Consider the following 16,843-nt stretch of genomic DNA (forward strand, 5'->3'; position numbering starts at 1 on the left):
CTCCCGGAGGCAAGAGAGCGGGGCCGGCGGCTCGCTCGGCCTCTGCCCGGGGTGCGGTCCGTGTCCCCCGCTAGCGGGGCGCCGAGGAACCAGGCGGGGTTTGCTCGGGGAGCGGGGCCCGGGACAACACCCGCCTCCCTCCCCCCCACCCACCCACCCACCCCCTGAGCCATCGTCCTGCCCGGCCGCGGGCACCGCTCCGGCGCCCCCCGCTGATGAGAAGCCCGCCGGGCCCGGGCTGTGCGCGCCGCGGCCGCCTGCCTGCCGGGCAGCCCCCTCTGGCCCGGACCTGCCGGCGGAGCGCTGCGGCGGGAGCCCCCATGTCCCGCGCCGGGCGCGGGGCAGGGGCGGCGGTGTGAGGGGCAGCGCGCCGGGCAGCGGCAGGAGCGGGGCGAGCCGCTGGCGGGACTAACTCATGAAGAACAAGGGAGCGAAGCCGAAGCCGAAGAGGAAGGGAGCCGCGGGCGCCTTCGGCTGTGACCTGACGGAGCACCTGGAGAGCTCGGGGCAGGATGGTAATCGCCTCGTCAGCCCCTAGGGAGGGCCGGGGCCGGGGCTGCGGCGTGTGGGATCCCCGGGCACGGGCGGCTCGCTGCTGCCTGACCTTCTCCTGCAGGGTGGGGCCAGCCGGGCAGGGGAGGCTGGGTGTGTCGGCGGCGAAGGGGCTGATCCTGCTTTCCAAGGGCTCCAGGTTGGCAAGCCAGCCTCACACCTAGAGTCTGCTCCTTCCTGGCACTGAACACCCCGAATTGCCGCTGAAGTCCAGGGGTCAGTGCTTAATTTGGGCCAGAGCTGAGCCCCGGCAGGCACCTCTGGACTTGACACTTTATAGCCCTGGCACCTCTGGGCTTGCCACATCAGTTACGAATGTAAAAAAAATTGCTTGGAACCTGGTGCCTAATTGCTTGAGCCTGGGCAACTCTTTCATTACAAATGAAGCATGGGGGGAGAGGGCACTCAGCACCTACAGGACAGGGTCTGTAAAGAGGAACCCGGAATGCCCCTCAGCTGCCCCTCCCTGTGTCCAATAAGGCTCCCATCTTCTCCTTCTGTTGCAGTGCGGGGTAAGGGATGTGGGATCTGAGCAAGGCGAAGGATGAGGGAGGGACGTGTTTGGGGCTTTAAGGGGCAGCTGAGATAATATAACCACATCCTTTCTTATTCTCTCTCTTTCCTTGCCTCCCCTCCTTCGGGGCTTTCAGATGAGTATATGGTGGGTCAGACTGGGGGTGGCTGCAGTAAAGTCAGAGGGCTTTGGTTTTGAAATGAGTGGTTTGGAATGAGGAAAGGAAAGAGCTGATTTCTTAAAAGGGGGACGGGATGACGGGAGAAGGGGCTGAGACCTCAACAGATAGAGCAGGAGTTCTCAAACTGGGGGTCGGGACCCCTCAAGGGGTTGTGAGGTTATTACATGGGGTGGTGGTGAGCTGTCAGCCTCCACCTCAAACTCCACTTTTCCTCCAGCATTTATAATGGTGTTAAATATATAAAAAAGTGTTTTTAATGTATAAGGGGGGGTCACACTCAGGGGCTTGCTGTGTGAAAGGGGTCACCAATACAAAAGTCTGAGAACCCCTGAGATAGAGTATCTGCTTCCGAGTAGATGGGGAAAGAATAAATATGCGTCTGCCCCAACTCCTCCATCTAAGTTAACATAATGTTCCAGTTACTGAGTTACTTTCCCCAGATTTGAGCTACTCTGAGTGACAGAGCTCTTGCAGCAACGTCCGCTACATGGAGGGTGGGCCTTACAATTGGGTCTTTCACTGTATGATGATGAGGATGATTAATGATGTGCTGTAGGGAACAAGCCTGCCTTGGCAGAGAGGTAGACTAGATTATGTAGTAAGTCTTTTTCATCACACAGGAAAGATGAGCTATATATGTGTGTGTGTGATATTCATATACATGTGCATGTTACATATGTGCATCTCTCTGGTTACTGCAAAAGACAGTTTACAATGCAAATCAGCAGTAATATTAAGTACTTACAATATCTTCCACGTATACAGTGCCTTAATCCCCAATGATCCAAACAGCAAGCAAATATAACACATTTTAAAACAAATAATTTTGCAAACATAACACATTGATACATGAATTATGTGTGCCAGTGAATTCCACCCATCACCACAGCAGCCACCTCTGGTGAGGAGCTGTTTACAGCAGCTCATAGCAACACTGCATAACAGTTTAGGATAGGAAAGAACAAGCATATCCAGTGGAAACTGCTGAGGCAATTTAGAGGGAAAGAACAGCATTATCCCAGGTGAAATTAGGCTAGGGCAGCTGGACTAAAAAGCAAGCATTTATTACAAAAAATACAGTGGGTTGTTTTTTTATTACAAGGAGGGGTGAAGACCTCATCTTAGATGTCATTTGTAGGATGGTTCACAATTCAACCTACTTACATGGTCTGTCTTGAAAAGCAATGTGAGAAAATTGTGATATTCCTTTCCCTTATATAATACTGTGTTATTTGCTGAATAGCATGTCACATTGCCCAGTGCTTTAGGATCCAGAAAAGAAAGACCCAATTGTTATATATTCATTTAGAAGGATATGAGTTAGATCATAGGGTAGAAGTTAAATCAGGAGGTTAGGGGAAGATGGAAGAGATGTGGGAGCACTCATTCCTCTATTAGCAGGATCAATACTCATCAAGTATAATCTATCGGCGTGACTGTGAGGGCAATGAGGGGGCCAAATGTCACTGATGGGTTTACAAGCCTGCAGCTCTCCTCTAATTGGAACTATGAGATGAAATTTGAAGGGCTGTGAAGATAATTGTCAGTGGGACATTTAACTATCCAAAAATTAACTGGCTGCAGGAACCAGCCAGTATCCCTGCAGGCAGGGGCTTTGTAGAGGTAATAGGAGATAACTTTCTCTTCTGTGCAGGCAGGATCCTAGAGGGTGTGAGTAAGTTTTTTGGGGGAGTGATGCTGGCTCTAGCTATTGCCTATTCAGAAGCAATATGGGACTGAGGTACTGGTTCAGAGCACCTGGTAGTCACGACATGGGGATAGAGCACTTTGACTGATGTCCAGAAAAGACTTTCTAATGTGGAACTTTGTGAAAGCAGATTTTCAAATGCACTCAGAAGGATTAATTGGAACTGCAGGCAAGGGTGTAGAAGGGACTGGAGCCAACTCAAACTGGTTCTACTTCACACAGAGTGGCTTTTTCCCAGCTTGCAAAGCTGCCTTGTGTGGTGATTCCACAAGCTCTCCTAAACCAGTGAGTGTTAGACCAGCTCTGTGCTTGGGAGGGAGATCTCTAAGGAACATCTGGGTGCTGCAGGATGTAGAGCTGGCAATTCTTTATGTTTTTTTTCCCTCTGGGTCAGTACATAATCATTAATTCAGCAAGCTCTTCAGGGGTGCTGTGCTCATAGACTTTAAGGCCAGAAGGGACCATCGTGATCAGGTAATCTGACCTCCTGCACATCGCAGGCCACAGAACCTTACCAACCCCCTCCTGCAATAGACCCCTAACCTCTGTCTGAGTTATTGAAGTCCTCAAATCATGGGGTGCCGCTTTTCAGATGAGAGAGAAAACTGAGCTCTTGAATTCTTGTGGTCAATTCATTTACGAACCAGTGGTGTTTTTTGTAAGGGCTTTAGTCCTGATGTCCTTACCAATTCCCCTGGAGAGAAATCTATTCTGCTTAAGGTATTAACTTTTCTCCTTCTATAATTTTTTGTCCTTAACTGTTAAATAGCTACTATATTCCACCCCAGAGATGGCTGTATTTTAATGGTGGATGAGAAGATGCTTCTGTATTCCTTACCTACTATACCTAAGGCAGTGTTTCTCAAACTGGAGTTGCCGCTTGTGTAGGGAAAGCCCCTGGCGGGCCGGGCCGGTTTATTTACCTGCCCCGTCCACAGGTCCGGCCGATTGCAGCTCCCACTGGCTGCGGTTTGCCGCTGCAGGCCAATGGGAGCTGCTGGAAGCGGCGGCCAGGGGTGGCTCCAGGCACCAGCACAGCAAGCACGTGCCAGGGGTGGCAAGCTGCGGGGTGCGGCCTGTTGGTCGCTGTGAGGGTGGCACGCAGGTGGCTTTCGGCGGCATTCCTGCGGGAGGTCCGCCGGTCCCTTGGCTTCGGCGGCAATTAGGCAGCAGGGACGCCGATGGCGCGGCACTGGCGGACCTCCTGCAGGCATGCCGCCGAAAGCCACCTGCCTGCCGTGATTGGAGTGGCAAAAATATAGAGCCGCCCCTGGCGGCGGCCAGTAAGTCCCTCGGCCTGCGCTGCTTCCAGCAGCTCCCATTGGCCTGGAGCAGCGAACCGCGGCCAGTGGGGGCTGCGATCGGCCGGACCTGCGGATGGGGCAGGTAAACTAACCGGCCTGGCCCGGCCCGCCAGGGGCTTTCCCTACACAAGCGGCGACCCAGTTTGAGAATCACTGACCTAAGGCTTAATTAACAATTGCTTGTAAAGTGCTTTACAATCATAGGATGAAAGTTGGTGTAAAAGTACAAAGTATTATTATTAAATAGGGGCAGAGAGTCAAAATATGTTAGCAGGTACAATGGATGGTTCAGGGCATTGATAATGGGATACTATGCATTTCTCTTCTATGATGATTCTTCAAGTCCAGCATGGGTCAGCAGGGGCTGAAGGTTGTTGCTATCTGATGGCTGGTTAGTTGCTTGTGTGCAGGGGTGAAAGTAACTTAAAGGACTTACCAGTACGCAGGGCGGCCGAGGTCCTGGGCAAGGTTGTGGGAGAGGCTCTGGGCCCCTGGAAGGGGCAGGGCCTTGGGCGGAATGGGTGGGGCTGGGGCCAGACTCTCCCAGCCAGCCCTTCAACGCTACGTGGCCCACGCCGCCCAGGGCTCTGGTGGTGATTTAAAGGGCCCAGGACTCTGGCCGCTGCTGGGAGCCACGGGCCCTTTTAAATCGCTGGGCGCTGGGACAGCTGCTGCTTTTTGCCCCCCCGTCAGCGGCCCTGCTGGTACAGTGCTTAAAGCACTGCTGCGGCAGCGCTTGAATGTTGGCTGTGTACTAGCAGCCACTTTCTTACCGGTACACTGTATCAGCCCATACCGGCTTACTTTCACCTCTGCTTGTGTGAAATGTATTTGCTGGATCTCAGTCCGGTTCCTGTCATCACCGCAATTTATCTTTGCTGACTTCCTTGACAGTCTCAACTGAGTGGGTGGGGAGTCTAAACTCCCCTTTTACCCTTAGAGGTGATCCCTCTGGGGCAGAAATGAAGCACGTTGGTTGAGTGGAGGGTGGCAGAGGGCACTGTACCTTTTGTGGGGGTAAACTAGTACTGCCAGTCCCAAGCATTCAATAATCATGAGTCAGCCCCACCCCCCAAATCATGAGATTGGTTTAAAAATCATGAGATTTTCTAAAATAACAAATATGTTTTTTTTTTTTTTGCCTTCTGGTTTCTGAGCTTTTGGGGTGCACTTGGCTCATGTTGTCCAGTTTTTCTCTGCAACCGGGAGAGCCAGAAACTTTCTCTCTCAAAAAATAAACAGAAAAGCTTCAGATAACCCCCTTGTTCCAAGACTGGAGGAGCTGCTCTGTGTCCCAGGGTGTCCCATTTGCAGTAGAGTTAATTCTACTGCTGCTGTACCCTTCTGTGGTTTGTTGCACATCTGTTTCCTGCATGATGCTGTCTGATTGGGATGCAGTGACCTCAGATTTTCCCCATACCACCCCCCACCCACTCTTTGCAGTTCCCTCAATGGCTGAAGTATTCGCCAGTAGCACCCAGAGCTCTTTAAATTCCTTTGTTTGACTCCAGTTATTAGTTTTGTTCTCTGGCTGAAAAAGTGGGGCTGCTTCGTTAACAGCCTTTGAAACAAACGACCCTCTTGTGCTCAGCGTTTGAGGCTCCTTCTTTCCATGAGCAGAGGACTCTGAGTGGCTGTGACGTGGGGCCTGCTAGCAGTGCCCTCTGGAGAGGAAAAAGGGGTCAGTGTTCTGTGACTGCTGCCAATGTAACACTCTGCTCACCCCTCCTGCAAGCCCTGGAATAGTATTGACCGTGCGGAGACAGCTGTGGAGTTTAGTAGTGGGGGAGCTGGGCCTGGGCCAGGGTGGGCAGGGTTTGCCCCAGTGGAGGCTGGATCAGAGCAGGGTTGGAGGAAGGCAGTTCCTGTGCCTTAGACCAGGGCCGGCTCTAGGCACCAGCAAAACAAGCTGGTGCTTGGGGCGGCACATTTTTAGGGGCGGCATGGCCGGCTCCAGAATGCCGCCCCTAAAAATGTGCCCCGGCTGCCCTAGCTCACCTCCGCTGATGCTGCCACAGCATGCGAAACAGCTGATTTGCACGCTGCTACTCGCCCTCCCTCCCAGGCTCTCAAACCTGGGAGGGGGGGGAGACTCCGAGTGGCCACGGTGCGGACGCCGCTTCTCCCCCTCCCTCCTTCCCTCCCTCCTAGGCTTGAGAGCCTGGGGGGAGGAGGCAGGGCTGGGGATTTGGGGAAGGGGCGGAGTTGAGGCGGGGCCGGGGGTGGGGTAATTAAAAAACGCGGGGGGGGGGGGAATTGTTTTTGCTTTGGACGGCAAAAATCCTAGAGCCGGCCCTGCCTTAGACACACTATGACTTTGTAGCTCCTCCCCATCACTGCGGCACAGCCCCCAAGTGGGACTTGATCACATTGTTAATCTCTAAACCTTCTCTCAGGCCTGGGTGGTATTTAGTCAGTTCATCTAGCCATCCATATATACCAAGGCTAAATCCTGAAAGCCATATTCACATTTGATTCAGGCACAAATTTCCACTGAGTTCACTGGGAATTTTGTCTGAGTTAGGACTTCTGGATTTGCCCATTAATGAATAGGAAAGCTTGGTAGCAGGTCGCAAGATTGTTTGCATTATGGGAAATATCAGCCCTCACCGCTAACTTCTCATCAGGTAGATGCAGCCAGTCCTATGCCTCAGCCATTGTGGTAACATTCAACAACAGGGCAGCTTGTATAGAAGCTAGAACTTGTTGAGAACAGTTAGTGCCCACCTGGCAACTGACAGATCAGGAGGCAACCGTCCTACACTCCAGAGGAGCCCTGTGATGTTTGCACATGGGGAGGGAAACCAGGCACAGTGCTCCTACTCTCTCTGGGTTGGATTAAGACATAGGCATTTTTTATATGCCTAGTGCCCAGCTGCCAGAGTCAGGTAATTATGTCAGAATCACATATTTCATTTCAGAGGGGTAGCCGTGTTAGTCTGAATCTGTAAAAAGCAACAGAGAGTCCGGTGGCACCTTTAAGACTAACAGAAGTACTGGGAGCATAAGCTTTCGTGGGTAAGAACCTCACTTCTTCAGATGCAAAAAGTGAGGTTCTTACCCACGAAAGCTTATGCTCCCAATACTTCTGTTAGTCTTAAAGGTGCCACAGGACTCTCTGTTGCATATTTCATTCTATTTCAAGTAAATCTCCAGCCCTCCTGGTTACACAGAAGAGTTGAAAATGTGATCCAAGTGTGAGCACTTCAGCAACATCTTCCTGAGCCTTCAGACAGCCTCAGACACACAATAGGATTTCAGAAAGCACACACAACCAGGGCCTGTCTTCTTAATGACCCTCAAAAAGGATTTAAAATGACATATGAAGACAGGACTTCTTGTTCTATTGTGTGGGAATGTTTGGCTGGAGCAAGAAGCAGAAAATGACCTTGAATGTGTATGGATTGACATCCTAACAGATAAAGCTCAAGCTGTGATATTATTTGGTGTCTGCTACAGGCCACCAAAATCCCACTAGAATATGTAATGAGGCATTCATCCTGTTATCTATAATATGTTGTGGGGGAAAAAAACCTATATGATCATAGGGGACTTCAGTTTGAGTGACATATGCTGGAGGTCTCATGTTGCCAGTACTAAAATATCCTTAGAATTTTTAAACTTTATAGATGACAATTTCCTAACTCAAAATGTGTTGCAGTCAACATGGGAGAATTCTATAGTACGTCTTATCCTAACAGATAAAGAGGAACTGATAACACAACTAAGAATTAATGGCCTTGATCACATTAATAATGTGCAAGCAGAATAAAGTCCTGACCAGTACTATATAAACTTGGTGCTTTAATAGGGTCAGTTTCACAAAGCTGGAAACAATTATAAGCCAAAGCAGCTTGATGGAAGAATTTAAACAGAAAAGTGTGAATATAATAATTAATGGAGATATCCCATCTCCTAGAGCTGGAAGGGACCTTGAAAGGTCATTGAGTCCAGCCCCCTGCCTTCACTAGCAGGACCAAGTACTGATTTTGCCCCAGATCCCCAAGTGGCCTCCTCAAGGATTGAACTCACAACCCTGGGTTTAGCAGGCTAATGCTCAAACCACTGAGCTATCCCTTCCCCCAAATGATAATTGAGAATCATTTAAGAGGACTTTACTAGACGCCCCAAGAGCCACAATCCCACAGTTGAGGAAGAAGGCCATGCTTGTTAAAAAACTGAATTGATTTAGAGGGGAAATGAAGGCATCTGTAAAAAAAAAAAAATTAAAAATTAAAAATTATATATAACACATGGAAGAAAGGGAAAGTTGATAGTAATGAATACACATCAGAAGTTAGGAATTGTAGAAAATTGATGAGGGCAGCAAAGGGACACAAGGAGAAATCTATGACCAACGAAGTTAAGGACAACCAGAAGGAGTTTTAAAAATATAATAGGAACAAAAATAATCCTGAGAATGCTATTACTTCATTACTAGATGGAAATGGTAGAATTATCAATAATAATGCAGAAAAGGCAGAGGTGTTCAATAAATATTTCTGTTCTGTATTTGTGGGAAAAAACAGATGATGTAGTCTCATCATATGGTTATGAAAACACTCTTTCCATTCCACTACTATCTCTGGAGGATGTTAAACAGAAGCTGCTAAAATTAGGGGTTTTTAAAACAGTAGGTCCAGATAGTTTGCATGTAAGAATTTTAAAAGAGCTGGCTGAGGAGCTTGCTGGACTGTTAATGTTGATTTTCAGTAAGTCGTGGAGCACTGGACAGTGCTTCCAGAAGACTGGAAGAAAGCAAATGTGCCAATTTTTAAAGCAGGTAAATGGGCTGACCCGGGTAATTATAGGCCTGTCAGTCTGACATTGACACTGGGCAAGATAATGGAGCAGCTGTATAGGACTTGATTAATAAAGTATTAAAGGAGAGTATGTAATTAATGCCAATCAACATGGGTTTATGGAAAATTATCCTGTCAAAGTAACTTAATATCTTTTTTATGAGCTTATAAGATTGGTTGATAAAGGTAATAGTGTTGACGTAATATATTTAGACTTCTGTAAGACACTTAGACCTGGTCTACACTGGGGGTGGGGTGGGGATCGATCTAAGTTACACAACTTCAGCTACGTGAATAACATAGCTGAAGTCGACGTACTTAGATCAATTTACTGTGGTGCCTTCACGGTGGTGAGTCGACTGCTTCCGCTCCCCCGCTGACTCTGCCTGCACCTCTCGCTAAGCTGGAGTACAGGAATTGACGGGAGAGCGCTCAGGGGTCATAGAATCATAGAATGTCAGGGTTGGAAGGGACTTCAGGAGGACCAAAGCAGGACCAATCCCCAGACAGATTTTTGCCCCAAATCCCTTAATGGCCCCCTCAAGGATTGAGTTCACAACCCTGGGTTTAGCAGGCCAATGCTCAAACCACTGAGCTATCCCCTAGACTAGACACGATAAATCGACTGCCGCTGGATCGATCGCTGCCCTCCGATTCGGCGGGTAGTGAAGACATACCCTTAACTTGGTACCGCATGATATTTTGATTAAAAATCTAGAATGATATGAAGTTCACATTTCACACATTAAATGGATTCAAAGCTAGCTAATTTATAGGCCTCAAAATGTAATTGTAAATGGGAAATCATCATCATGTGGTCTGTTTCCAGTGGCGACTCGCAGGTGTTAGGTCTTGGCGCTACATTATTTAACATTTTTATCAATGATCTAAAACATAAAATCATCACTGATAGAGTTAGCAGATGACACAATGATTGGGGGAGTGGTAAATAATGAAGAGAACAGGTCACTGGTTGAGAGTGATCTGGGTCACTTGGTAAACTGGGCGCAAGCAAACAATATGCAATTTAGTATGGCTAAATGAAAATGTATGCATTTTGGAGCATTTCAGGATAGTGACTCTATCCTGGGAAGCAGTGATTCTGAAGAGGATTTGGGGGTCATGGTGGAAAATCAACTGCTGGCCCTAGCTGAACAATGTGATGCTGTGATAAAAAGAGCTAATGAGAACTTGTGATGCATAAACAGGGGAATCTCTAGTGGCAGTAGAGGTTATTTTAGTAGTAGAGAAGTTTGTATTTGGCACTTCTGTGACTGCTGCTGGAATACTATGTCTCGTTCTGATGCCAACAATTTTCACAGGATTCAGAGAAGAGCCACAAGAATGATTAAAAGATTAGAAAACATGCCTTGTAGTGATAGACTCAAGGAGCTCAATCTATTTAGTTTAACAAAAAGACAGTTAAAGAGTGATTTAATTACAGACTGAGTGTATCTACATGGAGAACAAATATTTATTAATGAGCTCTTCAATATAGCAGAGAAAGGTATAACACGGTCCAGTGGCTGGAACATGAAGCTAGACAAATTCAGACTGGAAATAAGGTGTACATTTTTGACAGTGAGGGTAATTGGCCATTGGAACAATTTACCAGGATTATAGTAGATTCTCCATCACTAACAATTTTTAAATCAAGATTGGATGTTTTTCTAGAGGATCTGCTCTAGGAATTATTTTGGGGCAGTTCTGTGGCCTGCATTATCCAGGAGGTCAGACTAGATGATCACAATGGTCCTTTCTGGCCTTGGAGTCTGTGAATGTAAGAACTCAAGCCAGGCATGCAAAGGATACAAGCAGGGGATGAGGATGCGTATCCCACCAGGACATGGGAGTGGAAATGGCTCCAAAATGCCATTTCCCTACTTCCTCACCCCACCGACACCCATCCTTAATATCCATCACCCTGCCCTTTCCAGTACCCATTTCCTCAATATGGATCTTCTTCCCAGTCTCCCAGTACACATCACTTGCTCTCACAGTACCCTTTACTCCTGTTCCCATTACTCATCCCTCATTGCTCTCCCCAATCCCTACCATACAACCCTAAAAATCTCTCCCCAATGCCTATAATTAATCTACCAATATAAATCCTCCTCCAATAACGGTGTCTCCAGTACCCATCCTACAGTATCCACCATCTTTCCATTCCCAGTCTCCATCACCTCCCGCACCCTCTCTGCCAAAACTAATCACACCCTTTTAACATTCCTCCCTCAGCAGCCATCTCTTCACGCTCACCGTTCCTATAGAAGAAGCATTAGGATCACTGCATTGAGGGAGCATTAAAACAGGGCTCATTTAGTGTTAGGGAGCTAATAAAAAAATACTGCAATTTTGGACCGTAATAGCTCTCCCAAAGCACTGCAGTAGCACTGTTGTGAATTGTAATGTTTCAGAGCATTACAACAGGGGGAGGGATAGCTGAGTGGTTTGAGCATTGGCCTGCTAAACCCAGGATTGTGAGCTCAATCCTTGAGGGGGCCACTTAGGGATCTGGGGCAAAATTAGTACTTGGTCCTGCTAGTGAAGGCAGGGAGCTGAACTTAATGACCTTTCAAGGTCTCTTCCAGTTCTAGGAGATAGGACATCTCCTTTAATTTAACATTTTTTTTAAGGAGGTAAAGTAATAAATACTTTGCACAGAAGAAAGAAAACACAGAGCACTATCCAGTTCTTCATTCACTGACTCCTGATCTTGGGACAGTATCTTGTCACCAGATCAGCCATCACGACCATGTGCTAGGGAAACAGAGTTTTATGCCATTTATATTACAATCATACTGCTGCCCTTGCTCTGATGAGCAGGGAGACCTACCTTGCAGGAAGCATGTGATTCGCTCTAAGGAGATGCTCCAGTTGGAGCCAAGTTTGAAACCTGCTGTGCAGATGTGAAGCTGGTTTCTCCAGGCCACGTGGCCTTGCAGCCGCACGCATAAGCGTGCTCAAGCATATGTTTAGTATCAGAGGGGTAGCCGTGTTAGTCTGGATCTGTAAAAAGCAATAAAGAGGCACCTTATAGACAAACAGCTTATGTTTGTATGTCTGTGTGCTGTGTTGTCATGCATGGATGTGTGTGCAAGAATGCATGCACATGTGTATCCATGCACAGGTGTAGGTGCATTTTTTGTGTGGTATGTTTTAATGCATTGCTCTGTGTGTGCAAATGTATGTGCATGCTCATGTGAGTGTTTCTATGCACAGGGACATATGGGGGGAGGGATAGCTCAGTGGCCTGCTAAACCCAGGGTTCTGAGTTCAATCCTTGAGGGGGCCATTTAGGGATTTGGGGCAAAAATCTGTCTGGGTATTGGCCCTGCTTTGAGCAGGGGGTTGGACTAGATGACCTCCTGACGTCCCTTCCAACCCTGATATTCCATGTTGATTATATACAGTAAACAGCTAGGTCTGTGTATGTTAGTTTGTGTTTGTATGTTCATAAAGGTGCATTGGGGTCTGCCTTTTAAAGTATGTTTGTCTGCAAATGAAAATGTGGGTACATGGGTATGTGTTTGCCTTTATGAATGTACACTCGCAGGCCTATATTTGTGTGTAAGAATGCATGCACAAACCCCCACTTTTCTGAAAAGTGCTGAAGAATTATTAATGTCCACCCAGAAGACATAAGAGGGCGCTTCTTAAGGTCTCATTGGAAAGACCCAATGCACATCTACTGCAGAAGGATGAAAGGCTAGATTCACCCTCCTGTGGTTTGAATGTGCAGTGCCAAAGATTTCAACCTTGAAGTTTAGACTTCTAAGTCATCTCCTTAGCTGGGTACCAGCTGGAGAACATATTAAAATGTATGTCACCAAAATACTTAAGCAAATAATTTCACTATACTATGTGGAACATGTTGCAGTCTGTCGACTCGTGGTATATATAGGTGTATGTGTATGGTTTCTCCTCAGGTCTGTGTATCCATGGTCTTGTGGTGGGCAGAGACTGCAGGCTCTGAGAACTGGAATCAGTTTCAAGGTGCTGTAATTTGACTCTTTGAGGAATGGATTAGTAAATTGAATCCCTCCCAGTGAGTGTGAGACCAAAGTGCAAACAGGGGACGTTTTTCAAAGACAATTGCTGCATAGGAAATCAAAGGTTGAATGTATGAACTATGGGGCACATACTCATGTATGGAGCGAGAAGACGGATGGTATCATGGAGCACCTGGGTCTGCATAGGTGAAGGGGGTGTTTCTGTAGATTCCTCCATAGATGTGTGCAGCCACAATGGATAGTGTGTGCGAATATGTAATAATCCGGAGGTTGCTTTCTCTACACCCACTTTCACTAGCAGTGCGTCATATTGCGGGTCTCCGACATCAGCCTTTATAGCAGCACTGTGAAAGCAACAAGAAGGCAAATCTGAGCTGGGTGTTAACATGGGAAACAATGGGAGCAGAAGCCATCTGTTTGCTGTTGTTACTTTGCTGTTCTTCCTTGTTTTAGATGTTGTTTGTATTACTTCCTCAGTCTGTTTGTTGGTTTCTGGGAGCTGGGTTTTTATATCCCTATAGCTTGGTGTAAGAGCAGTTGAAGATTTGTGTTGCAAGCACAGCTCTCCCTTCTTTGTATCTATATTTCCCTAGCTAACTCCTGTGTGAATCACATATTCTGGGTCCAGGCTGCATCCTGCTTTACATTTACCTCATCAACCACTGCATGAGACACACATGTTGTTTGCATGCCTCATTCTGCTTTGATCCTGCATTTCCCTTGCAAACAGCATGAATCACATGTTCTGGCTGCATAATCTGAACTAGATTTTACAGAAGAGACATTCTGAATTAGCAAACATTTTCTCTTTATTGGTAACAGCAGATTTTATCTAAACTTGGTCACAAACGGCTGCGGGCTGCAGTATACAGGATTTCATAGCTCTAAAAGGCGCAGGGAGATATTCTCCTTACCGGGTGAGATGCTACATGATATGAAAGCAACAGCTGAAGTAAAGATACTTCAGAGCTCTTATCCAGATTTGATTTTCCCCAAATTTCAGGAGTTTTTGATTTTGGAACTACTGTAGATTTTGGGTCAGGCCCAGCTCTAGACTGGAGCTCTCATGATTCAGACACAGTACCAGAAAGGTTAATCTGTAATGGTGCCCTTATGTATAGTCTTCAATTCTACAGCCACCATATTTGCTGCAGAGTATACACTGTGCCATGGATTTCTGCTTCAGTATCTAAGTTCTCATTAAAAAAAAAAAAAAATGTAGTCCTCTTAACCATAGAATCATGGGATCATAGGACTGGAAGGGACCTTGAGAGGTCATCTAGTCCATTCCCCTGCACTCATAGCAGGACTAAGTATTCTCTAGACCATCCCGGACAGCTGTTTGTCTAACCTGCTCTTAAAAATCTCCAATGTTGGAGATTCCATAAGCTCCCTGGGCAATTTATTACAGTGCTTAGCCACCCTGACAGGAAGTTTTTCCTAATGTCCAACCTAAAGTGCCCTTGCTGCAATTTAATCCCATTGCTTCTTGTCCTATCTTCAGAGGTTAAGGAGAACAATTTTTCTCCCTCCTCCTTATAACAACCTTTTATGTACTTGAAAACTGTTATCATGTCCCCTCTGTCTTCTCTTCTCCAGATTAATTGTGAAGTAAAATGTGAAACTATAAGCTGAGGGTGAGTGATGCAGTGATATCTATCTGAGTCAGCAGCCATCCTGAAACAATACCTTCAACAGAATGAACTGCTTGATTCATCTTACTTGGGGTGTTGACTCTGAAACCTAAAGTCAATAACATAAATGTAAACATTGCTAATTGGTTCACTGCTGATCATTGGGGAGACACATCCAGCTAACCTGTCTGTCCTACAATCCCAAACAGCTTCCCAGGTCTCCCCAGTGCCAAAAGCTCCAATTGCCCTCAATCCTGCTGCCAAAACCTTCAGCTTCTCCCTTGACAACTTCTGCTGTCCAGTTATACATTGTCAACACAAAAATCTACAGCAGTCAAAGACTGATGTGGACAGAGGACATCGTAGCACAAATTGAATTTAGTGTCAAATTAAATAATACAGAGGTTACTATGCTGATTGCAGAGTGGAATTGGGCACCCATGTCCCAATAATAATAATTGGGTGAAAGGGAAAAAATAAAATCATATTTGGAGAAAACACCCTTGACTTTAGTAGGAGTCCAACCTCTTTCCTCCCCCTACCACCAGCAGCTAATGCTGTGTGCCTCAGCATCATGGCAGAAGCTCCAAACAGTGCCCCAATTCAGGCATACATATAGGCAGGGTGGAGACACTAACAGAAGTAGCTTAGTATTTAGTATTACAAAGTGAACATGTGAGACAATTCCTATCATAAATTGGCCTCAAGTTTGCTTGAAAGTCAGACCAGGTTTGCAAACCTAGGGTCGGACTTTGAGTCTGTAACTAAACAAGGAAGCAGGGGAATTTGGTGTTTGGTTAATGACAGCTTCAGACCACACTAGTGCTGAGAGTCCTGTAAGGTGCTGTGGTTAGATCCTCTGTGTCGTAGCTAGTTCTGCAGTCCCACTGCTGCTGAGTTTGAACAACAAACAAATAGATGCTTTATTAACACACGGACACCTGAGAACTATTATGAAATCTACCGGTAGGCAAGATCTTTGCCTAAATAAGAGCATACAAATAAAATTCTGGGGCAGCAATGCATGGTGCCTGCAATGGCCTCCCTCCCCCGATAATTCTTGGTCTGCACATGCTGCTGTAAGGTGATCCCATGTGCACCAGCACCTGACACATGCCCAGACTCTTTCACAGAGGCTTTGTCGCATGCCCCTCCCTGGAGTGGGGAGCAGGCAAGAGGATGGGGAATGCATGTCCTGCTGCCAGATTCTCAGCTGCCTGCTGCTACGCTTGGAATTCTACTCTAGCAGCTGAGCAGGGTTGCAGCCATTCATCTTCCGCTCCTGTTCCTTCCATGTTTAGAGCTTGACTAACTGAATGCCTTCAGAGATGCTAATATCCCACATGCTCCCCACGCCCGGGAGCAGCTCAAAGACTTATCGTTTGGAACAGGAGGCGATGTCTGTTTCTACAAATACAGAACCGTTTAAAAAAATCAAACAAACCTACATCTTAGGCCTTACTTTACATTCTCCCAATTATAGCTGGGTTGGGACATGGTTTGTGATATAGCTAAAGGTTGTCGTGTTGTGTGTCTCTGAAACTGGGTTAAAAACCTGGATGGTCCAAATGGACAGAGGACAGTCATGTTGTAATTGGGTCCCTTGACTTGTTTCTAATTTTAGTAAAGGCGGGCAATTAGACATAAGCCCCACACAAACTCTCAGATCCAATCCTTATTTAAAAATTACCACAGTGATTGCCGCAAACACTGCAGTATCTGTACTGTATATTGTTTGGGATTGATACTGTAGTACTTCTCTTTTTTTAATAAGGTCATCTTCAAAACTTAAGCTGAGATCCAGATCAGAACTGAGTAAATGGCTCCTGTCTTTATAATGGGCTAAATCAAAACCACTGATCTGAGCACCCCTAAAACTTAGATTGTGGATGTTTGAAAATCTGGATCCAAATTGTGAAGTTTGAGCCTATCTGTATTTCAGAACAATAATGTTTCACATGTGCTGTCTCTGGCAGCGTGTGCTATTCAGTGTCTTGTTGTTGGCTTGCACCAGGAGAGGCTGGCAGAGCAAGTGTGTTAAACAAGATGTTGGAGACTCTGAGAGTCTCATGTGAGGCCTACACTGGTTTCCTTTTTGAACCTCCTCATTAGTGGGTTGCTTTGCTTATAGTAAT

At 46.6% G+C, this 16,843-nt stretch overlaps 1 protein-coding gene across 2 annotated transcripts in view; it reads left to right on the plus strand.

The window, feature by feature from the left end:
- The first annotated feature begins 244 nt into the window (after window positions 1–244).
- The window catches only part of ARHGAP31 (Rho GTPase activating protein 31), a 94,657-nt gene continuing 78,058 nt past the window's right edge, over window positions 245–16,843 (plus strand). For both annotated transcript variants that reach the window (XM_054043589.1, XM_054043594.1), the window contains exon 1: window positions 245–515. In XM_054043589.1, coding sequence (XP_053899564.1) covers window positions 416–515 — 100 coding nt within the window. In that variant the 5' untranslated portion in view covers window positions 245–415. The remainder of the gene's footprint in view (window positions 516–16,843) is intronic.

The sequence above is a fragment of the Malaclemys terrapin genome, chromosome 1 (genome assembly GCF_027887155.1).
Source record: "Malaclemys terrapin pileata isolate rMalTer1 chromosome 1, rMalTer1.hap1, whole genome shotgun sequence".
In the NCBI taxonomy this organism is placed as follows: domain Eukaryota; kingdom Metazoa; phylum Chordata; order Testudines; family Emydidae; genus Malaclemys; species Malaclemys terrapin.